Source organism: Pieris rapae, chromosome 10 (assembly GCF_905147795.1).
Source record: "Pieris rapae chromosome 10, ilPieRapa1.1, whole genome shotgun sequence".
In the NCBI taxonomy this organism is placed as follows: Eukaryota; Metazoa; Arthropoda; class Insecta; order Lepidoptera; family Pieridae; genus Pieris; species Pieris rapae.
The window spans coordinates 270,818-296,139 of record NC_059518.1 but is presented as its reverse complement, the minus strand read 5'-3'; the positions used below and the strand labels follow the sequence as shown (position 1 = coordinate 296,139).

The 25,322-nt window shown below is 33.1% G+C and overlaps 2 protein-coding genes across 5 annotated transcripts in view; one reads left to right on the top strand and one right to left on the bottom strand.

The window, feature by feature from the left end:
• Positions 1 to 25,322, top strand: part of LOC110996832 (elongation of very long chain fatty acids protein) — a 90,344-nt gene that overhangs the window by 35,109 nt on the left and 29,913 nt on the right. The gene's annotated exons all lie outside the window — the stretch shown is intronic.
• Positions 754 to 22,127, bottom strand: LOC110996940 (elongation of very long chain fatty acids protein AAEL008004). Of its 4 annotated transcripts, XM_045629693.1 has the most exons (10): positions 21,768 to 22,127; positions 17,950 to 17,990; positions 10,964 to 11,040; positions 8,167 to 8,357; positions 6,979 to 7,059; positions 6,240 to 6,402; positions 4,161 to 4,297; positions 3,094 to 3,279; positions 2,507 to 2,660; positions 754 to 2,418 (listed from the first exon to the last, which is right to left on the bottom strand). In XM_045629693.1, exons 3-9 carry the CDS (start codon positions 11,010 to 11,012, stop codon positions 2,547 to 2,549), a joined length of 921 nt encoding a protein of 306 aa, XP_045485649.1. In that variant the 5' UTR covers positions 11,013 to 11,040; positions 17,950 to 17,990; positions 21,768 to 22,127; the 3' UTR covers positions 754 to 2,418; positions 2,507 to 2,546. The 4 variants fall into 4 exon arrangements, with proteins under 4 accessions (XP_045485649.1, XP_022120550.1, XP_022120559.1 ...); XM_022264858.2 differs by having other exon boundaries at positions 754 to 2,660; XM_022264867.2 differs by lacking the exon at positions 17,950 to 17,990 and having other exon boundaries at positions 754 to 2,660.

Below are 25,322 nucleotides of genomic sequence, written 5' to 3'. Positions count from 1 at the left end.
CCGCGTACATGTTTTTTAAGTCAACTTCAAAAATCATTTATTCATATAGGTAACACAATGTACACTTATGAACGACAAAAAAAAGAAATATACATTTAGTGCCAGTTCTCAAATCAAGGGCATAGGTAAGGGACATTGAAGATTGTTTTTTAGTTGAAAAAGAAGTTTTAACTTTAGAAAAAAATTATAAAAACTATATAAACCCGAAAGGTAACTGTCGAAATATATAAATGTCGAGAGATAAAACGACATATTATAAAAGATATCATCGTCCTACTCATAATCGCTTTTATTTAACACTAGTATTTCTAATTTACGACGGGTAAATTAAAACTAGTACTCTTTATAAAACAAAATAAATTTTGGCGAGATTGAATAGAATTGTGAAGCAAACTTAATCGAGTTTGGGGTCAAAGGCCGCAAAATTGTTTATTCATTTTAGTAACCGACTTTACTGGCTAATATTCCAATGTTTTATTTATGCCTCTGACGTGTTTTATTTCGTTTATGTGGGCATGTTTGCGTCACATTTCTTGAAAACTTGATGATATCCTCTTAAATAGGTAAATTATAACATAGGCATCAGTCCAAGTTACCTAAAAATAGGTTCAGCCGTTTTCGAGATATAGTATGGTATCCTACTCATTAAGTTAGAAAGGGACATTAATAATATAGGTTTACAATTTTGACAGGGATTTATATTATGTTCATATAACTCTTAGTTTTTTGGTTAAGGTAAAAATAACAAAGACGAAATTGGAAAATACTTTATTAAAATAATAAATAAATTGCCATAGTGAGTTTGCAGAATGTTTGAGCACTGTGACCGGCGCCGGCGCATCCCCAAGCCTCCACGCGACAACACTTAAAGCGGTAATACAAGAATGTGCCACGAAATAACCCTTCGACGCCACTGACAGTCGTTAAATTATTGAGAATAATGCCGAATAAAATGCCAGAAAATTAATCATAAAAAATTTGTTTCTTAGCCATACACGTTCTCAACACGGATCTAGTTGTAATCAATTTAAATAGGAATCATTTTAAAACGAGTTTTCGTCGCGAGCTATGTCAGTGTCCTCGAAGTTCGCTCACCATTGCCGTGCACACCCGCATCGATTCACTACCCTAAAACCTAAAACTTTAAAAATATACAAAACATCGTTTCCATATCGATCCAATTGGAAATTTCCAGCGCAGTCGATAGATTTAACTAACTAAAACTTGATCATGACTTTGGCAATTAATTTAAAAAAGATTTTTAGCTGCCAGTGGCCAAAATGCCACTGAAAAAAACATGTTTTTATAATGAGGATCCCATCAACCGATTATATGATTATATAAACAGCATTTTTTGAGATTTTTTTTGCATTTGATATCAACAAATTGAAAGAAATCATTGAATTTCAGTATTACACAGAATGACTTGTCATATGCGTATTCAAGATGGCGGCGTAAGAAAAACATGTCAAATGCCAAAAATCTTCGCGCTTTTTTGTCGCATTACGACTGTTTGAAAACAAGTTGTTCACAATTTCGAGTATTTTTCATTTAATTGTACAGAAACAGCAATTCATCTAATTCTACATTTGTTCTATTTTCTATACAACAGTTCTATGTCTATGGATTTTGATAACTTCGATACACCACGGCTCCGGATACTAATACGTATTTCAAAATACCGTTTTGCCAGTTCAATTCACTCGCAGTTTATCACGATCAACCCACAACAACATTACGAAGGTGAAGCACAAATAAGTATATTATATATAAATAAGGCTTGTCGCTCGAAAGAAGTTATTTAAACGGGGTCTGTGCCAAATACGATCACATCCGTTTCCGTGTTGTAGAATAAATTCCTATACAATACGCTCTACGTCTCTCTGCAAGCACCTTAACTGTTAACGACTAATTTACAACGAGCTACGGGTATGCACGGTTCGCTTAAAACTAAAACTGAACATCCGAAGGGGACGTCGGGACAAATGTCCCGCTTCACCCCGACGTCCCTCACGGCGATACACAGATGTATGTAAATCACCGATTGACCGAGCCAACCGAACTTTAAGATTTATAGAATTTTAATCTGAAACGGCGAGCGCTTCGGCCGGTTCGTTTCCTCCTAATAAACCGACTAAAATACCCGAAAGTTGTATAAATATTTTTATTCAAGAGTAAATAGGTACACTGGATCGAACTCTCTGGTAACATAAGTTAAAATGCAATAAAATTATATTTACACAAAAAGCTAAAGAGTAACCTAAGAGAATCGCAGAAGCGATCTGCGTAAATGCCCGTCGACCTTCGCGAAATACGTTCTCGTTCCGAAAGGCATTCTTCAAATCATTGTTAATTATATTTAAAGGATATTCCCGAAAGTGTCCGTAGCGCCGCATAATAATCAGTGTCGCGGTTTTGCTAAATTGAAAAGAAAACAGTAATTGAATAAGAATAATTTCAGTTCCACAATAATATTGCATGCGAGTGCGTTGAAATGGCGACGTACGGGCGTAGAAAGTCCTCGCGGATTAGAACAAAGATGCGCACTACGTGACCGGCCGCCGGCGAACGAACGCGTCCGCGGCCGACGACGCGTACGAGTTCGGCACCGACGAGTCCTCCTGCTTGTAGCCGTTCTTCGAGCTGTCTTCTAGCACCGTCTGCAACAAGTTCTAATATTAGGGAACTGCGACACAAAATTGATATATCTATGACTTCCCCGGCAACGACGACCCGTTAGCCGAAGAATATATATTTTCTTTTCCTTTATTTAAACTGTAAATAAATGGAGGAATGTCACAACAATGTATGATTTAAATTTATATCAATTATTATTCGTGCACTAATCGCGTTCTAGAATCCAAATGGGTCGTGTTATGTTACACGAACGAATCGTGACTGTTGAGTAAATTAATTATTTCGTTATCGAGGTCTTGCGGAGTTTACTTTGACGATTTTTATCATTTTACATATATGTACATTAAATTAATACATTTATTCACACGAAGAGTAAAATTAGTACATTATAGTATTACCTGCGAATAAAAAATTGTTACACGCTAGAAGTATTTTGTCTTTACGCGAAGAACTCACCATGCAGAGTCCCATGTTCAGTCTGGACTTTTCGGCCTTATTGTATCGTGCTTTGTAGAAGTCCGTGAAGAGGAAGAGGAAGAGGAAGCCGTGCATCGCGATCCAGTAGACGAAGACGCGAGGGTACTGGCACGAAGGCCGGAAGAGCACTTGGAGCTGGTGGCTGAAGATCAGCACGAATTGCACCTGGAAACGAACATCACTTATCAATATCAGATTCAAATTATCAGCAAAAGGAGCAAAACCTGAAAAGTCATCGCGCTTTAAATAGGATCGGCTTTTTATTTTAAACTAGAGAGTCGACCTTTACGTTTTGTTTAACACGTTTGAAAACAAAAGCGAGATTCAATATCTTAAATTTTTAACGTCAATATAAAACCACCTTTGTGAGCTAAAAGTGCGAATGAACAAACGAAATCGACCTACATTCCAACGATACATGTTAATATCTTATGTCACCTTATAATTTTATTCCATAAGCATCCAATTAACACATTGACCATTATTTCTGGGACCGTCATGCTCTGCTTATAGCATCCTTATCGGGCAATCTTATTATTTAGCAACATTAAACCATTATATAACAACTTATGGAAACTTTTTCTCGAATGAGGAAACGCAGGTGGCGTTCCTTCGAAGACGGCCTTCGATATGCCATTGAACCATGCAGATTCATTTAAGGAAAAAATGTGATACATTAAATTTCATTTAATTGTCCCTTATCTCATGTATTGTATGTGCAGCACACTGAATAACGATTATAATAAAATAAACATTAATTCGCATATTTTGCGATTGTATAAATAATATTAAATACCATCATTTACATACACATTACATATTACAAGACATTGTTGTGAAGATTAACTATTTATCGCTGAATATTAAACTTAATTAATCGAGCGTCACTTATTCAACAGGTTTTTGTTTATCCATTTATAAAAAATTAACATCTCATTAAAATATTTGCAGACCTTCGTTCATGTAACGTGTAACTCCGGGTGACATCTTATTACAATACTAATTAAAATTATACAAGTTAGAAATAAATATTCCGAAACGCTTACCATTTGGAAGGCGGTAAGGTACTTCTTCCACCAGATATATTTCTGGTAGCGCGGTCCAAGGGCAGACACCATGTAGTAGAAGTACATCACAATGTGCACGAACGTGTTCAGCAACGCAAAGAAGGTGCTGTGGCCACCTGCAACGAGTTTCAGGTTGCACTTGTCAGATGGTCGGGAACCCAAACAATAAATTATAGAATTTAAATTGCTCATGAATTCCTAGTGAGCTAGTAGCATTAGAGTGAAAAAAAGTTGTGTCGGAGGGAGTTCTAGAATATATATTATATGTTTAAAGTCCTCCAAACATCTAAATGTGCATCAAATGAAATATATTACCAGATTAGAATACCTTCCACCATCGAGATCATAACCAAATGTCATCAAAAATATTACTCAACGTGAATGTTGTATTAAAAAACTTTGATTCTAAACTATTATCATATTCTAGAAAATAGATAATAGTAATAGACATAAGTACAAATTAATTACCAGCCATTATCATATAAAAATTAAATAAAAGTTAGAAAAAGTTGAATTTTAATTATATTGCATAATATACGTACTTATATTCAATCGCTAAGTTCATATAAAAGGCTAGAACAAATATTAAATCTATAAAACAATGTTCCCGAGTTCTCCTCCTTCCAAATAATTTATTCGTCACGAAAATATGAACTTCAGGATACACGCATTGTATATATCAAATTTGTGACAACTCGCCACGAACACGAAGACGAAAGTTCATAATGAACCGAGTTTTTTAATGTCATTGTTAGTACACATAGCGTTTATAAACGAACTCACAAAACGCGTCAATAGAAGAATCGCCGTAGCACCATCGGTACCGAATCTGGGAGTACTTTGTACCAAAGAAATTTAATTACTTCAAATTTTGATTAAGTAGTTGCAAGTAGTAGCAAAATTAAATTGAGTAGTTGGTCTTCTTAAATTTAAAAAATTCAAGTATAATAATAAGTAAGAACATCGTTTACAAATAATGTTTGTAGGCTTGTTCAAAAAGGTGGCCACATTCTTTTTCATGTAATATTTGAACCAGGAACATTGATGTCATGGAATCTAATTATACATACATTAATTACACGGCGCATTTAAAAGCTAATTTGAAACAATATCAATTTAACTTCGATACTATTTAAGTTATTTTGCTGAATAATGAATATTTCAATTGTTCAAATTTGTTTGGTAATTCATTTATATTTTAAAGTTAATTCGTAGTCAAGGTCATTTATAACAATCTTTTCTATTTTACTAGTTCATTCAATTAATTTTAAGTATTATTTATAACCTAGGGAACACAATATTTATTTACATCACAAAAAAACAAAACAAAAGATGTTAACGAGTGATCTTTCTGCTAAAAGCAGTTTCATACTGAAAATATATGCCCGAAAAAAGAGAAAAAAACACGACATTAACATAAAAAAGAGTGTGTGTACTTATGTACACGCGTTAGAAGTTATACTTCTTTGGCGTATGGAAAAAAAATAACTAAAATGCAGTAGTGATTAACGATAAATATTAAAATTAATCAAAAAAATGCTTTCATTGACTTGTAAATGCAATTTTTTTGTAACAACTACAAATACGTTTATACAGCAATATCCCTTCCGACGCTTAAACGATAATTAAACTCAAGTCACACGTAAATCTAAAGCTACTCGCTCAAGCGTATTATGATGCAAAGGATTATTTGATCGACTCTAGTGCAAAGAAATTGGTTGCACCAGTGCTCACTATTAATGTATAATATGTATACACGATCTGAGAACATGCCAGATTTTAATTCATAAATTTATGTACAATCTAATGTTAATGTAATGCTTTTGACTATGGCCCGAAAATAAAATCACAAATCAATTATTGAATGTTCTCCTCGTAAAGTTCTATGGATTATCTTAATTATTATTAAAGAAATGCTAAATCAGCAATAATGAATTTTTACCAGGTATTTCTGGTAAAATTGTCATTGTTCGATGCTTCTACTAGTAGAACGAGTGAAAATGTAATTCACTTAAAATTAGTGTGTAACTGGATATTCCTTGAGGATGACAGACCTACCTGGTGCAAATTTGAGTCCGAACCATACAGACATAGGCATGATGCCGTGGTGGATGACGTGTAGAGTCGACACGTGCTCGTTCTTCTTGCGAAGCACAAAGAACAGTGTGTCGAAGAACTCCGTAAACTTGCTGAAGTAGTACCACCAGCAAGTGTTTGCCATCTGAAATACGATTCGTCTTAAAACAAGTCGTTTGGCGGCTTTGTTTACAGTTCATATAACGCACCTTGCGTTTTGTTTTCACAAGTTCTGTCACTCGTTACAGCCGGAAATAATTTAAGTCAATTTATCAACTAGGATAAAATACATATATCATAGATATTATATACTGAGAGTAAAAAATTAAATTAAAATTTTGTAAAAAACTATTACGAGGATTACGATATTTTTAATGCACGCGGTGTTTTTTGTAATATTTGAAAAAACTGTCGTCTCTGAAGGTCTTACATAATTCTTGATAAATATTATTTCATAATATTGTACAAAAATTTAGACTTATAAAGGTGTTTAACCTTGTGACTTTACTAAAAAATTTATATAAAGACATTGTTTTATAAGTATGTGAGCATAATACAATGGATAGTAAAGCCTATTTAATGTTAATCTATAAGATAAAGTTAAAATTAAATATTGTAGAAATTAGCTTGATTAAATATCTCTTTGTTTTAAAAGGGCAAAGAGACTTCTGGGTTGAAGGTATTAATACACTCCTAGATGACTAGAAACGTTCTTGCTTACCCTCATAGCCTTCGGGCTCCGCGAATAATCAACAAGCTGACACCGGAAGTTGTAATCGCCCCACCAACCACTCGCCATGTACTGTAACAAAACATTTTGACACTGTATATACACGACTACCTATAATATATTAATTAAACTTTACTACGAAAGAAAAAATAACTGATCTCACTGGCATGTATTGCAATGATTGTTGTGTGCTTTAAATTCACAATTACTTCCGATATGCAAAAAAAGTTCTCTTGTTGAAATTAAAATTGAGAAATTTCTTTAAGTGTGTATTCAAACCTCAAATGGATAAGAGGTATCAACATAATCCGAAACCGCTTAATGCTGCAAAATTATATTCATTGCTAATAAAAAACATAAAAATAATAATAATAATAAAATACGTTTATTATAGAAACATAAGATGAACACGTATCACTTAATCCACGTCATTAAATTTGAACCTGGAACATCCCTACTCATCGGCAAAGACTACGAGGGTGAAGGCAAATATAGCAAATTAATTAGAATTATCCTGCCCACTAGTCCCAGCCCCATTTATTAACTAGATAATCGCTAACTTTACAGTAATCCTTTTTACACAGCTCTTATTTAATACATTTCTTAAATTTATTAAAATTTAATAAATATTGAGTTGTACTTTTTGTTTAATTAAAAATTACAATATAATGTAATATGTACCAAAAAATTATATAAAAAATATAAAACGTTTTTAAATATATTTACACATATTAATATTTAAGACGACTAGTGAATGTTGTTCCCGAGACAACAGATATATATTTTGTTAATAGCGTTCGGCTTAATGGAAAATTTTGAGACAAGTTTTAACGGAATAAAATTTTCCGTAATTTATAAATAATTCGTTCAATTAAATATTTCTTGTTCCTTATATCAATTAAATGTTTACATTCAAAATATAATTATAATTAACTTACAAAAATACTAAACCAGTGGCGCTACAACATTTTAGCACTGGGCCTCAGATTTCTGTTTCTGTTGCGTGATCATATTATGTCGTCAATCAAATGAGCAAGTAGGTGATCAACCGCCTGTGCCTGAATACGTCGTCGACCATTTGGGTCTAAGGCAAGCCAGATTCCTCACCATAGTTTCCTTCACCGTTTGAGAGTCTATTGGTTGTATAGTCTATCCTCAGGGAATTTACAATTTACTTACCTCATAAAATATCCAAGCACTGAACACGGTCTGAACAAAGTTGTATATGACCAGGGTATTTCTCAAATCGAATGGTTTGCGGCTGGACATTAGGGCTGGCCCAAGTTTCTTGGCGCAAAACGCGTAGCACAGACAGGCGGCCAACGTCGGAAGCGGGGAAGACATCATGGGCCAGTCCTTCACACGGGGATCTGGTAAAATAGATTGATCTATAAAGTTTTTGTATTTTTCTTTTAATATATTAGTTTATAACACTTACTACGTAATAAACTTCATAAGCAAGCTTAGAATTACTAAATTGTTTATATTTTCTTTCATAATGTACGAAATGGTATTGCTTAGAGTACGGCTAGTAATTTTAAACAGTACTAATCATATACATATGTAAAAAAACTTGAAATGAAATGCATTGCAAGTATTTTTCCTTGATTAAGAGTATTTTACATAAACTATTGACATTTAAGAGATTAAAAAACCCAGTTGCGTCAATGTACGTACACATTTCTCAGTCAACACGTTTTTTCCAGGTTTTGTAATAAAAATAAACCTCGGAGCGTATCATTTGCGTAAAACACAATTGGACTTTGCTCCATAAGCTCTCACAACGCTCATGTTAATACCTAACGGTTTGTGTGTGAACATTAGGTATAACAAAATTCCTATAGAATTGAAAACAATATTCGAAGTAGGTAGCATCTCTGTGAAACATTAATACAATTTTACGTTAAATTAAGTATAAATTAATTACGAGTAAGTGTATTCATATGATGTATAAATTAATTACAACGAGGCTTATGGTGAAACATTAGACTAAGCGCGACATGTCATTTTAGAGTTAGCTTGAATATCAGCTATATTTTACAAAAACACTACAATACACAGACATAGTCGCATCTAGCATAATAATATAAGCTTTTGCGCAATAAAATATCGCATATAGAGATTATGTATAAGATGTGAGGGCAAAAACAGGTGAATGATTCTTACGATTCCTTCGTAACAGTTTACGTAAGATTCCATCTTATGTGTATTGAGCGCATCGAGCATAACTATTCTTTGCACTGTGAGAATTACTAAATGAGAGCAAATTGTTAAGACTATTTGGACATTTATGAATATGCCCACTAATAGGAACAGAGGCGAAGGTAGTTGAACACGAGCTGCCCAAGGCTGTTTAGGCTGGTGTAGGTGTACTCGCTGTTTCCGATGGGACATAGGACCTTTAAATCATTAATATAATTTTTCATCTTGTTTAAGCAATTAAATTTTATAACACTATCCGGTCAATATAACTACATATATTCTTGAAGCCTTGTTGTATGTACAAAACATGTAAACGATTTTAAAACAAATGGTGACTTTCACCAGTATAATACGCAAAATAGAACTAATTGGAGTGTACGATCGACCAGGCTCCAGAAGATAAACCACTCCTTATATGGAAATTGTATTCGTTTTTACAACAAACTCCCAAGCGAAATTAGATAATTATCACCATAATAAATTCAAAGCCCTCGTTAAAAGCAAATTATACAATAAAGCTTTTTTTCAAATTTGACGAATACTTAAACGATCCTAATCCTTGGGATTGATTTCCTCCAAACAAATTGTATGATTCAAAACTTAGCGATTAAAAAAGAGTGGCGGAAAGTTATTTGCCAGTTCTTGCCTGCTCTACGCTCTTGATTTGCGAACTGGTAATAAATGTAAATTTACAATTGATTTAATTTGTTTTTTTTGTCGTTCATAAGTGTATTTGTTAACCTATATGAATAAAGATATTATGAGTTTGAATTTGCTTGGATAAGGGTATAATTGTTAAAATACAAGTACATTGCATTTATATCAGTCATCAGTTTAGTGGTTTTCCTTACACATATAATTAACGTCCTTCACATTAACGTCGCTGACTCGTGGAACTTTAAATAGTTTTAATGATGAGAATATAACACTATATACAAATTGAATGCAGTGAAGTGATATTGGACAAGCCTTCCTCGTGGCGTCGTGATTTTGCAAAAATCTCGTAAACTCAAAATTGACATTTCGAAAATAATTTCGTGCTTGACATGCTTTCCAAAAATGGTTACTAAAATAATTTCAGTTATAAGTTTTTTACTTTTGGAATTTAGGTCATGTTAGATTAAGTAAGCAAAATTTACAGTTGAAATTTGTACAAATGTGAATTTATTTAACACTGTTTTAGTAGGTAATTGGTCTTCACATACACAAAAATATTGAACTAAATGAGTAAGTATGGAGTGTCTTGCATGTTTTCCTTCATATGAATCCATGTTATGTATACCTTTTGGAAGAGGCAACTTATAATTTTTGTTTAATATTTTTAACTTGTAATAATAATAAAAAATACTTAAACTAAGAGTTAGTTATTTCCGGTTATCTGTGCTAAGCTCATTAATACCTACAAAAACATTTAAAATCTAAAAAACCGATTGGATTAATGCTTTAAAGAAATATTAAACATGTATATTTATTTCCGCAATTAATAATAATTATTTTTCATTGATTGGTATTACAAAGTATATTTTAATGTGTTAATGTTAAATTTAATTTACTGTATTTTAATTGGAGGAAATATCTGCGGGGCCTTCAGGGGACACACATATTACAAGTCTTTCAATGTAAGCCCAACAGAAAAGAAAATTTAGCCTTTTCTCTATTTAAATGTTATAATAAAAGGGAGACCTACGCATACAAATCTAGTACATATATGCAAGTGTTCCTACGACTTTTTTGTTTAGGAATAATTATTGTATTAAAATTGGAGATTACTCACCACCTCTGTTATCCATGAGGTCCCTGTACCACTCACTCAAGCTCTCCATCTTTGGAATAGGTTACTGGCAACTTAATCTGAAACAACGAAAACATATTTCAGTATTTATCACAGTAACTGAAGAACTGCGTAATAAAAAGGCAACTCGGGGTGCGGAATGGCGAATTTTCGTGACTACAAATTTATTTGATGCCACTTGGGGATTTGCGTCAGCCTATTACACGTTTACTTGTTATATGCCACAACATTTTTTCAACTTTGTACTAATGATCCCCGCAGTTCTGTTGTAATGTATAAACGTATATTAGTAAAGTATCAACTTTACCAGCCTTAATAAGTACTCACGAACACAAATAAAAAACCAAATGACCTACTTAGTAAAGTAGGTCACGCGTACGAGACCACAATTATTCAAAACCGTATGCAAGCGTAAATCTATGGTCGATCCCCCATGAAGGTGGTTATACGATAACATTGTATGTATTCCGGGCTATGATGCCATAACAAATATTAGTAGGTACAATGTGCAGGAAAATAAATAAACTACGCGGACGTGAATTATGAAAATGTGTTATTTAAAATCAAATATTTACCGAACAATTTGTTGACACAATATTCTTTATTCACCTTATTATAGCGGCCGTGTGGAGTGCGCTATGGCGGAAGCACATTACGGCACCGTCCTTAAAACTAGCTGTTTGCAGATTTCGCGAAACAGAATTAGCGATTAAGAGAATATCCGGCCTTACGACAGCGCTAATGCGCTGAGAAAAACGGGCGATTCAGAAACGCAATTTAACCAAAACCACATTACTATATCTTCAATGTTATGTAATCACTAATTTAACAAAATTATATGCTGTACACGTGGTACGAGATCGTAAATTACAGATGTCGATATCACTTACTGCTTTGAAATGAACGACGCTGTTATTGGAGATTTGAGCACGTCTGGTTCTAAAGTCGCACTAATTTCGTGCTATTGTCACGTTCCATGAACCGCTATCGCATTTCTTAACTACATGGAATCAGAACACCTTACGATGGTCCTAAGTAACCTATTGTTAATTAATTATTAAGTACATTAAACACGCGACATTTAACGGTCATACACCTCTTAACCGGTCAGTTCATGACCCCTTTAAAACTACCGCCGCGCAAATTTAATTAATACACAACAAAGGACCACGCCTGGAATGATCAGCTGCCATCGAGATGGCACAGCAGACGAAAACAACAATGACGGGATCACTCAGCGGCGCTCTCTTACGCAATCAGCACGATTATGCACGACCTTGACTGAGTGAGCGAAAGTTGGTTCCACTTACACTTGAAAATTGAATTGAATGTTTACAGCTGTCAAGTTTGCGTAACGCATTTTGGCTTTCGTGTCGCTGTACGGGGTTATCCTAACGCCTATGGTGTTAAGCGGGGACTCGGTCAGTTGGTCAGCCGTGATGCAACCGAATCATCGATTGTGTAAGCGCTATCACGGCATTTTTCTCAAAAACGTCAGTGTTCGAAAGGAAACAGGTGACAGTGGTCCGTCTCGTATCGGTCGTGGCTAACTTTCACTGACGCTGCGCCGGCGCATGGCCGCGCCGTACTAGTGCGCAAGCCGCCCGCTTTACGTAAGTACGTTGCGCTAAACGGGTGGCTCGCCCCGCGGAACCGGTGACCCAGTGGCCCAGAGCCCCGCCAGGCTGCGCCTCTACCCCACTACGCGACATTCATCCCGTGGAACGTTCTCAAACATTGCGTTACACATATTACGTGCGACTACGAAACGACGTTTAGGTATTCTGCGAACACAATTTCACTCCGTTACTGAAAGTGAATACTAACTAGAGCATTAAGCATTTCATTATTAATAAAAAAAAACCATTTCACAATTAGCGAGAATTCCATTTTTTCGCAACACCATACAACTTTCTATGCTCAAAACCGAGAAATTCTTCTTGATGTACGCAGAGATGCTGGCTTTATCGGGATAGCGTCGGATTAGGAATGGCGTCTAACATTAACAAAACTAGATACCTAACAATATCTGCTCAATGGCCGATATACTCGAGTGATTAATCGAGTAGTTACGTCAGTGCTTCATCAAACTGATAAAATAATGATCAAAGTTAATCTAATCTATGTTTATCATATTATGTTAAGAAATTTATTCTTTCGTTAAAAGAATATTAAATTGTACTAAAAATGGTACCCGTCTTTCTTAACACTCCGTAAGTATACAAAGGATGTCTTTTAAGTTCTGTCGTTTCCATATTTCACGGCAATTTGGAATTTGGATATTGGAATGTGTTTTAATTTTGAATCTCAAACAGTTGAAAGTATTAGGATTAATGCTATTGTTTAGTCACAGCGTCGATGGGTATCTGTCAGGTTACGTTCGAAAATGAATCAACTTTTGAAGAGTCCTGACGCGGCTTGAGTGTTTTGAAGAGCAAACATCTGTGTTCAGTGATGAAACCCGATGTCTGCGGACTGTCGAACGCTGGTACTTAGAATTCCAGCGTGGACATACTAGTGTTTGTTAGTGACAACTACACTAGTATGTCCACTCTCAACACTCGCGAAGGACGCCTAAAATCTGCCTTCACTGAAGATAACATCATTGCTGTGAGACAACTAATTCTCGAAGATCGTCATGTGATCATGTGATCGAGAGGTAAAGGCTCTATTAGGCATTTCAGGGACACAGGAGACAGGGATTCAGGAGATCTTGCATGAAGCGCTTGGTGTGATAAAGCTATTTAGTGTTAGGGGTACAGGTTTGCCGCTGGAGACCGCATCTGCTTTCCGGGGATCACAACCCTGCCCGCGTCAAATGGTAAGAAAACTCTGCAAAGGTTCAACCGAGGAAAGTGAAATCACGTCTACGACATCATCAGTGGTGACGAATCTTGGCCCTATGCCTACAATCCTGATTTCAAACAACAATTTACAATCTTGGTCTTTCAAGACGAGCCAAAGACGACGGAAGTTGTCCGGTCTAAAGAAGATGGAGACCACGTTCGTGGGGAAAACCGGCCATATTGCAACTATTGCACTCGAAGATCGTAGAACGGTTAACGCAGAGTGGGATACCACAGTTTGTTTAGCACAAGTCATCGCCGAACTTATCTAACACAAAGCGACGCATCATCCTACAGCACGACAACGCAAGCTCACTCAAACGATTGAGCATTTGAAGCAGGAAAAAGTAGAAATTCTTGACCATCCTCCATACAGTCTTGAACTAAGCACTCACGATTTTTTTAAATTTCCTAAAATTAAGAAAAGTATTCGTGGTCAAATCTTCCAGTCCGGTGAAGAAGCAGTCGACGCTTTCAAGTCAGCCATTTTGAACACCCCACTTTAGAGTGGAATAAATGTTATAATAACTGGTTTGAACGAATGGAAAAGTGTATTAAGCTACGTGGTAAATACTTAAAAAAACAATAATAATTACTATAAGGTTATAGTTATGATTTTTTCTTTAAACGACAAAACTTAAAAGGCATGCCTCGTACCTATAACCAAATGGAACGTATGTTGATACTTATATATTAAACGCACTACTTGTCGTCAGATATGTTATATTTTATTTTTTAATTTAAGTAGAGTTATCTGCATTTAAAACCAAATACAATTTTTTATTAGAAAAACCAACGCAATTATATTTGGTTTACACCAATTATGATTGTAATGAGTTTTTCCAAATGTTGCTTTGACGTTTTTGTTAGGTTTACTTGAGAAAACAATATGAAAACCGGTTAAAACATAATGGTAATATTCCAATTACCAAATTAGCGTTGGTCTTCGCTTACCCCTTAGTTCATTGGCATATATAAGTAATCTTTACGTTCATTATTTAAAAAAAAAAGAGAAATATTAGCCGCGTTTACTTACAAGGTTTACATACAAAGTAATTATACTAGCAGAAAATAAGATATTTTAATTTTTTTAAATAAGCGAATAGAACAAAATCATTTCACATAGAAAGAAGCACAGCGATGCGAAACTCGAGCGGTTTTATTGATGACACATTACGAAAGAGGCAATAAACTTGCCCAACATCATACCGGCATAGGTGGCATTGATGACCCATGGAGCTTTGCAAAACCTTTGTCAAATATCTTACGTAAGTTTTGCTCATTTTACGTATTAGGTTAGCCGCAATTAAAGTTTAAAAAACTTTTTTAATCGAAACGAACAACTGGCGCACCACGCGACCTGGTTTATTTACGCCTATTATATGGAAGAAAGCATAAGAAATGAACAAAGAGAATTTTTTATTAAAAATAGAATATAATTGCATTTGCACACTTTTACGTAATGCATTGTCGGAGCCCTCTTCCCATAAGTTACGAACAATTCACGCCATTTACGATGCGTACTCCTTTCAAGCTATAGTACTCCATTGTTAATGGAGGACATATGCCTCGTCATATTTTCAAGAAACTCTAATAATTAAAATTATATAAAATCAATAATATTATCCAGATAAGATAACACGTTTGTAAAAGAACTTGATGATATTATTCATAGAAATATACTTGCAAATAACATAATCCATGCAGTATTTGTTATACAAGATTTCGAGATGTTATAACTAAAACAATTGATGAATTTTGCAAACTATGAACTAAGTCGCCGTCAGTTGAAATCACCTACGCAGCAAGTCCTCCGATACTAATAAGCTATCTTGGATTTGATAAAGCAATCAACTACACTATTAAATCTATAGGTACAGTCATTCATTAATCATCGCATATAAGGAAGATATCGAAGTAAACAATCAATGTGTCTAATTCTCCTTCAGTTATAAGGTAACACTTGTAAACTTATAATTATATCAACATTTCAAGATCACCGGAGTTTCAATAATAACAACTTTTCGTTAAGAAAGCTTAAAATTAAAAGTCACGGAAGTGATCATTGCAGGAAACAAAACTCGTTCCTTATTCTTTTAAGGAAGTAGAGGACGATCTCAACACTTATACAAAATTCTACAATTTCAAGGCTTACGAGTTGTTCAAAAAATAAACTAATAAACACAACATTAACATAATAATTGGTCAATTTGTCAAAGCACGTCTCCATCTAAAAAGCAGCTCCATGTTTTTTACTACATACAAGTCGTAAAAAATTACCTATTTGAGACTAAGACAATATTATTTACATCATGCATGTGATATTATCAGTTTTATATTTTTAAGGGATCGCTGGAAAATGGTTAGGTTAGGATACCAAAAATGTGTACCTTCTCTTAGTCATTTCACAAATGATGATGTTTAGTTATATTCACCACGTTATTGCATGGTAAACCATGCCGGGTGATGAAAATATACATAAAATAAGTTGTACTGTTTTAAGGTGGAGCTGTGATACGACAAATTTACCATATAATTATCGGAATTGGAAAGACTGAGTGCGTGACGAAATAAATGCAAGAACATGGTATTTTCAAACGGAATGATTGCAGTAAACGCTACTTTATTAACTATTAAAATCGTATATTTCGATTAGAGCTTCGGAGTAAGGACCCGGTATTAATAAAATTTACCTATAAAATTATTAATTACGTTAAGAGACGTCCTTAGTCTTGGAACTCAAGGTTTCTGTATGTTTCGTGATATATTTTTTTAAGTATTATATTTTTTAAGTATGTAGAAGTTTAATTAATTAATTCCTCATAGACGTATTAGAATACGACCCAGTTTTCCTGACTCATATTTTACATAATACACCATTACTAACCACATAGTAATATAATAGCTGTGGTAGACCAATCAATGTATTCGCCAAATAAGCATTTGTATATCAACAGTTTATTTCACAATATCAACGAGAAACTTCTTAAAACGAATGGCTACTAGACTATTAGACTTAATTTATTTCTAAGATTCTTCCTTCACATACTATGATTAATTAACATTGATTATTATTAAATGAAAATCCCAAAGTGACAAGTGCAAACTATTCTTTGCACATTTCTAAATCATCATGTTACATAGTTTGTACTCACAATAAGAGGTTTTAAATATAGTAAATAATTTACAATTACATGAAGCCGGTAAAAGTAATCCACTAATAAATGCACCGTAAAATCAACAGTTATTACTTACAAATTATCCGCAATAGTCACACGTCGTTAAGGACCCGTCGCTATTAAGGCGCGTGATCGCCGATTGAATACAAATAAAAATTCGAATTATTCGACTTTCCCGTATCGCGTACCGCAACGGTTGCGCGAGCGCAGGTTAACGTTGAGCGACGGCTCAGCAAGCAGTGATTGAGACCACAGCTCGCTAGCAGCTCACGGCGCTTGGTCTGCGTCATCGGACGTCACTGTTGCAATACCGCCGGCCTAGGAGCCTTCGAATTCTTCTACACAGCCGCTACGGCCCAACTGCGCACACGCCGTCATAAACCATACAGATACATTTATTGTCAGCGTGCCTCGTCTAAGCTATTTCTACACCATAGGAGGTGCCTCGAATATTACAATGGTCTATTTGACACTATGGAATATAAAGTGTTGTCGATTTGCTTAAAAAATGCGTTACTGAGTTAACTAACTTTTGGAGTGCTAAATTTATCAAAAATCCAAAGATTAGTCGAATTGGCAATGACGTTTGTATGCTTGTAAATAATGTCTATAGTGAATGAGTAATTTTAGAATGATAAATGGTTTTTGAAATCTCGTCAAATAGTCTATTGTCCCAAAACACATTAAAACACTTTTTGTGGTTCAGATAGATTGGATATTCTTCACATAGAATTTAGAAAAAAAACGCACAAACCGCAAATCCAATACAAGAAATAACATCGGACAATTCTTTAGTTAAACATTGACAGTGTACACTTGAGTCCTGCTTATAAGCAAACAAATTATAAATAATAATTCAATACTGGGATGGTTGGACAGGTCAAGCACCCAACAGAAGATGACAATATTTTTACACATATATAAATTAATTAAGGTAACTCACCAACTGATTGGTATCACAGGTGAGAAGATTAAATAAGATATCTGGAATAGAGTAAAAAAACATAATTAGTTAGCATTTGGTAAATAATACTTGTTTATTTTTATTGCAATTGTTTACTATGAAATACGCGAAAGCGCGACATTCGTTCGCGAAACTAATTATTAAATCTTTTAAATTAAAAGGCAGCGGTATTTTATTTTATTCACTGTCGACTGCTTGTTCAAAAATAATTTTAATTCAGTTTCCTAATAATAATAATAATTGCCTCTATCATTTCCATACATAGATTGCAAAAAGCAATACATGTTAGTTAAAGCAAAGTAAAAAGTTTAAGAATTAATGGAAGATAAATATAGATATATTTAATTGATTGTTTTAAATGATTATGTTAAGTACTTCTGTTTAAAGGAATTCATGTGCCTGTTTACATTTGCGTCAATACGAAGTAAATATTATGACCAAGTTAGTGTAAGACTGGTTGTTAGAATATATTATAATTTATTTAAATCCACATACAAAACAAACAAGCAAAGATTAACCACGGTGCCATATATATAATAAAATTTTCAAAACAAAATAAGGGAAATCTTGGTATTGGTCAACATTAATAAATTAATCAAACAAAATAAGTTCGCTTAGGTACTTAAGAATTAATCTGTACTTTATGGGTTATATATATTATTGAAGGAGGCAATTTTATAACAATAGAAATAACAGCAAAGTTTGGTTTTGGCTATAAGTTTGAAATTGAGCACAACGTAAACAAACAAGCAACATGGGATTATCAGTTCAATAAATGACCATAAATTGGCATATTATTTGTATAATATATTGCAATCAATTTATATATAGCAATATTATCCGTACATTGTCTTGACCAGAATGTAAGCAAAGTAATTACAGAATCTCTATATAGCCAGAATGAAGGACCTACGCATGTATGACGTTATATAGATATAATCGATTAACTATTACTAGCAAGCAGACCAGAATAGGGTAATTTCGATGTGATGGATTTTATAAAACACGTATTTAATTATAAAAATTATTTTCTTAAACACATACGTCACACCTGGCCAAGACACGTATGTACGTACTTTATGGGTGTAAGAATTGCACAAATAACAACGATTCAATCCTAATTACAATAAATTGATGGTCACGCTCTTGTTTCAAACTGTATGTGATTGTGGGTTTACATAATTTACCGTCAACATTTCTAGATTTCTAACGCCCGAACCCAATAACTAATCCACAATCTCAGATTGATTTCAATCGACCAGAATCAGACCGCGACAGTCGATCGATCTCCTATCTGCATCCCAAAAACCAAACCCTACGAAGAGAATCCATTTTTGTTGACCGATAGAATGCAATCTCTACGCTCTTTACACTCATATTTGATAATCAATATAAACCAAATAAAGTAAATAAAACCGTACAAATAATATTTAAATATACATGTCTATGTTTAAAACGTATCGAATAGCTTTTTAATTATTTAAAAAACTGGTGTAAGGTAAAATCTTAAGATAGGATATTAGCACAGTTAAACTGTCATTATCATACAAAGGTCTATCCACATACACCGATCCGACTTACATGGATAGCTTGTATCGACAGATGGCTATTACATATCCGGCCATTGCCGATTGGCAAACTTTTATCAATATCTGGATTAAGAAGTCTATCTCAGATGGTCAAAAATGGATTGAGATAAGTTATTGAATTTGGGCGTTAAACTACACAACGGATTCGTCATAAATAGACTATTAAGGCTCAAAAATAATCGTTAGGTATTTCATCGTCTATGTGATTTGATTGCAGGACGAAGAAATCGAAAATTATGGCGGGGAACTTAAGTTTAGTGTTATAAATATATAAATTTTATTAAACAAATAAACCACTTGCAAAATTTAAAACTAGCTTTTTTAATAAGCGATCGAATAAATAGCGTCCTTTAATAGTGAGGCGTTGTTAACCTGGTTTCTTTCAGATTTATAAGAGCAATTGAAGACTTCTGACGCGTCGAGTGTTTCAAAGCTTTTGAGTAAGCACAGAATTGAGGACACGATAGCAAAATTGTGGCAGATTACTTAGGCGTTGAGGGCTGGTTAAAAACTTGGCATTTTAATTTCTTAAATAAGATGTTTAATTTTAAATCTTTTAACATTATAGTTCCACGATTATGAAGAGAGTAAAAAAAATTGTTTAAATGTTAAAAAGATACTTGATTGAAGGAAAATAATAATTACATAATATATGAAATAAAATTAATCATAATAGCTAAATAAACCAGGAATTTACAAGTTATTTATGCTGCAACTAAACTGAGGTTAATTACTATGTACTTGTACATAAGGTCAATTATAAAAGTGTATTGTATGTAAAATATATATTAAATAGTGAATATAAAATACTTCATGTAATTTGTTGTAAGTTATTTCATTGACTTGAATGATTTATATATAAACTACAAAAAAATCTTCTGTTCATTTTAAATAAGCGTGAATTTTGCATAATATGCATTACTTTATTGTAGATATTTTTTTTAAGTATTAGTAAGTACCTGTATTCAGTAGAAAAAAAACATAATATTGTATTATATGTAAGTTATAACTGTTATAGTGTTTTAATAATAAATTGTTACTAAAGTAATAAATAAAATGTGAACTGGTATTGGTGTGCTTCCTAACTCAGTCTGACCAACTGCTTCGATAGCTTGGAAATATGAAGATTGCAGAGTAAGTTCCTCACTTTTAATATTGACTCAAAATTTTACACTAAACAAATTAGGTTTGATTTGTATGTATAGCAAATTTAGCCCATATAATAGATGCAGTTTCCAACATGTTAAATATTATTATCACGATTAACATATTCAACATAACTATATATTATGTAAAATACTTCAATAAAAACTAAAGCATTACATGTTTTTTAATAATAATGATGTTATAGCAAAAAATATATTAAATAAATATGTTTAGCATACATATTAATACATTAAGAGGTTTCTTTTTAAATGTAGATTATCTATCAGTTCAAAGTTTCAAAATTTATATTGTACTAATTTTCAGGTGTTTATTGCTAAGATAAGATAAAAACATTTTCATATTATCTGCTCCTCAAGTGACTTACTACACACCCATGTATGTTTTACTTCTAATAATTGATAAATATGAAATCCTATTTCAGTATGCTTTCTCCTTAATAAGGGTATATAAACCTTTATACATTAATTCTTTTTAAATTAAATGGAGATCATTTTGTAAGCTTGATATGATTCATCATTTCAGGAGCTATTTTAACATTATTATGTAGCATCATCAGTAACTAAGCATTAATCTCTTCATAGAGCATAGATATCTGAGATATATATACACTTAATTTTTCAATCAGGTGCTGAGTAACGAAGCAAGTCATTATTTTTGGGTTTTCCAGGGCACTAAGAATATTTAATATAGAGAAGTGATGTGCATATTCAAAATAGAACTTATCAGAAAATTTAAGACATTACTTTGTTCCTCTATAATCTTATCATACACAAATAAGTAGATACTTGGAAATTATTCATGACGAGTTTGATTTAATTAGTAAATAAAGAGAAGCAAGTAGATAATAAGAGAGATTAGATATTTAGGGAGAATTTACCTTAATATTTACAAATTAATTCCCAATTTCGCGCCACAAAAAAGAAGTAGAAATCTTTTCTTACACATCGAGTTGGTTGGTCTTGAATTTTTTAAGGAGTTTTTTTAAGCAAGTAATTTTATATTAGGGGCGTGTACTTAGAAAACTGTGAAATAAAAACTTACCTAATACAAACGCTGATCATATTATTATCACTTCAATAATTAATCACAGTTTGATACATTAAGTACCTAATTGTAATTCTAGCATTGAAAATAAATTAGCAAATGTGTAGTAGCGTTTGTCACCTCTTCATTTACCAAACGTATAAACTCGATGACTAAACTTAGGTTATAAAAATAGCTTCGCTAACTGGAATTTAGGTATTTTATTTATTATTTGAAATAACTCTTATCGACTTCATTATTATTAACAACAATTACTGCTACGATCAACACAATTCTTATCAACTACAACAGCTACAAGCTCTAACTTTCATTTCAATTTAAAGAATCCAATTTCTCTTTGCCCCAATCTGACACTCCCACAAGCGCCCATAGATCATTGTCTATTATAATGTCAGATTTTGTTCAAACTCCACAGACTTACTCACAATAATGACATTTTGATCGTCGGTGTTAGCATATCTTAGAATATAAATAGTTTCAGTTAAGATTCTCTTTCAAATGCACTAGTATTATTGTATATAATAAGTTGTCCAAGAAAAAAATAGGCTTGCACTTTTTTTACAGTGAAGGCTAAATACATAACGTAGAACTAAACTACGATTGAGGGATAACGAAACATCATAAATGCTAAGTCGATACAATATTGTAATTTGTAACGTAAAACCCGAAATGTATAGACTAGAACTTTCATGCGGGAGTTTATTTAAGTAGGGTGCATTAGATGAGTCTATGCACTGAAGATATGGAAGCAAAGCAATTGTCGAGGCCATGGTTGACTAGATCCTGTCTAGACTAGATTATAGGCATGAAAATGTGCTGAATGAGAAAGTGCTGGCTATTTACCAATGTATTTACACTTAATATATTATAATTAAGCTTTTTAAGCACGTTTTGCAGTAGATGGCAGTCACATAAAGTAATGTATTAACAATGTACTCTATGGTTTCAACTACAATGGCCTGTTGATTAATCTTGAATTTCCGTGTTTTCTTATCGTTTCACAAAGTCCTATAGATTTTCACAACTTGGCTTCTGCATTATTACCTTGGACCACGATTTCCCTCTAAATTGGATTGGATTTTGGTCTCCAACTTTTCTTAAATAACGAAATTAAAGATATGGGAGTACCATATCCTATTTCTATTTCAGGTCAAAAATTATTGTAGTTTTACATCATGTTCCTAAGTTTCTGAAATGGATATGAAACAATTCATTTATGTCTTAGTTACAAAGAACTGTAGGTATATTTTAAATAAATTGATCTATATTATGTTTTTAAGTCTCAAAAAGTTTGCCATGTGCATTTAAAATTAAACTTTTAACAAGGAATCAATGTTTAGTTTTAGTTTCAGAAATAATGCTATATACAAACATTGTCATAACTAGGTATGACAATTTCTTGTTAAAAGGCAATTTAGTTATTTATTATTGATACATACATTATGATTAATATAAATCATATGAATTAATTAAGAACATCTGCTATTACAAAAAATTAACCACAGTGTGCTGCATATCATTTCAGTTGTAATGGGTCATTGATCAACATTTAAGCTTAAAACTACTATGTATGTAGAAATCAGAAATTGTAAAATTCTTTAAAAATTAATTTTATAAGCAGTAAGGTTTTATAATATAAATAAAATGAATTATTCAATTACATTATTTCTATTTTAGCTCCAATGAGCAACTTATCAAACATACGCACTTGCTCTATAACCTCCTAAGGTGACATTATAAATAAAGATTTTACTAAATGCTATTTAACATAAATTAGTTTACCTTGGTTTAAAAAAATGGAAAATAATAGCGTTAATTATCAATGGCCACACGGAAACCCAACCATGCCCCTCAAAATAAATTTAAGTCTTATAATCTTCATAACTTTTTTGAATTAAGAAACGAACATTGATTGTTTTGAATTTTACTGTATTCTATTAAATCAAGGTAATTTTTAAATTTCATTTTTGCTAGATAGCAAGAGAAATAAACCGAAGAAGCTTTATTATAAAGAAATTTATTTGGAAAAAAGCAATCAGTTAGAAATAAAAAACATTGTATTTACTGTGTATCGTTATGTGACTTCCCAAACTTCGCTGGTTTGGGAAGTATATTTGATTATTTATTATTGACTCATATTTGAAGAAAACAAACAATAAAAAGTTATATGAAATCATGAAAAGTCGATGGTAATATGAAATTATATGCTATCTTCCGCGCTGCACCCGTGGGTGGTGCCGGGAGCCCTGTTACGCCCGTATGCTTGCGTGGTTTAAGTTTCACGCCTGTCGTTCTGACAGGCCTGGAGCGGCTCTGGGCCTCGTAGGTGCTGTGGAGCGTCTTCGCTCTCGCATCACTCGTTGTTGTGTGTCGGTGGGGCTGGGGAGCCCCCCCACGACGGCAGTAGGGCGCGCACCGGACTCGCGGTCATACCACACCGGATGAGACCCTCAGTAAATTATATGCATACGTGCGTTTACATTTGTTAGCACAACTACCTCCAGGTTGCGCTAGTCCGCTATCATATCAATCTATATCTTTTAAATAATGTACTCATGCCGTTTAAGACAGCCCGGCACAGGGTTAATTGACAACTGATAATTAGCACATCAGATACAATTTTTTACTTTTGTACACAAGGAAATGTATTGGAATTATTATACTAGAATTAAATAATACGACCCGAAAGCGTATAGATTAATTAAAATTTATTTTGAAAAAAATGTATAAACGCACCATCTTGTGTTACATAGTAAAACTAACTACTTATTTACGTTCATTCGTTAGTATGCAGGCAATAGAGTGCGCTTTTATACGTAAATAGCAAATGATTATATTATAAAAAAACATCGTTATTTGCTGCATTATTATGTTATTTGCAGTCTTTAAGAGCAGAATTTATTGATATTAAATTGTAAAATATTAACTTATTGTTTTTATTAGTAGATATTCAAAGTATCCTGTAGATGTTCTAACATTGATTTGTATTCCTTGATTCCTAATTTGTTAAATATTAAGTATAATTAAGTGAATTAAGTTTGTACTGTATATGTGTTGCGGTCATATAAATTGGACAACTTGTTATGCGACTGTAAGGCAAACGAATGCTAAAGTAAATTATATACCTCTGAACGTCAGTAATTTTCTTTGTAAAAAATCAGTTAGGTGCCTCATTAGGGCCCTTAACGTTCATACGATTCTGCCTCAACAATAACGACTTCACAAAGTCAAATCGTATAATTTGGGAAAATGAAAGCGAAGTAATAATACGTTTCGCATAATAAGTTAATTAAAAGAAAAGAGGTTTTGTAGAAAGGGGTTGGCTTAATATTCATAATGTTATTACATGTAAAAAAACAATACGTGGTATTGAATTAAGGGCACCCGTGGAAACAATCATCATGACATACAAATCACAACTGTTATTCGTAAACTAAAAGCACTACTAAATAATGTTTATTTCATACACAAAAATATTATACTCGAATGTTTGAATGATTTGATTACTAAAATTATTTTTTAGTATAAAAATATATTTTTCATAAACGTTTA

Excerpts from the sequence above, each read along its gene's own strand:
- LOC110996940 (XM_022264858.2), bottom strand. The coding sequence starts at position 11,012 with ATGGAGAGCTTGAGTGAGTGGTACAGGGACCTCATGGATAACAGAGGT. Across the intron at positions 7,060-8,166 it reads GTGCTTGGATATTTTATGAG|TACATGGCGAGTGGTTGGTG; the intron begins GTAAGTAAATTG and ends GTTTTGTTACAG. Across the intron at positions 3,280-4,160 it reads ACCTTACCGCCTTCCAAATG|GTGCAATTCGTGCTGATCTT; the intron begins GTAAGCGTTTCG and ends GTTCGTTTCCAG.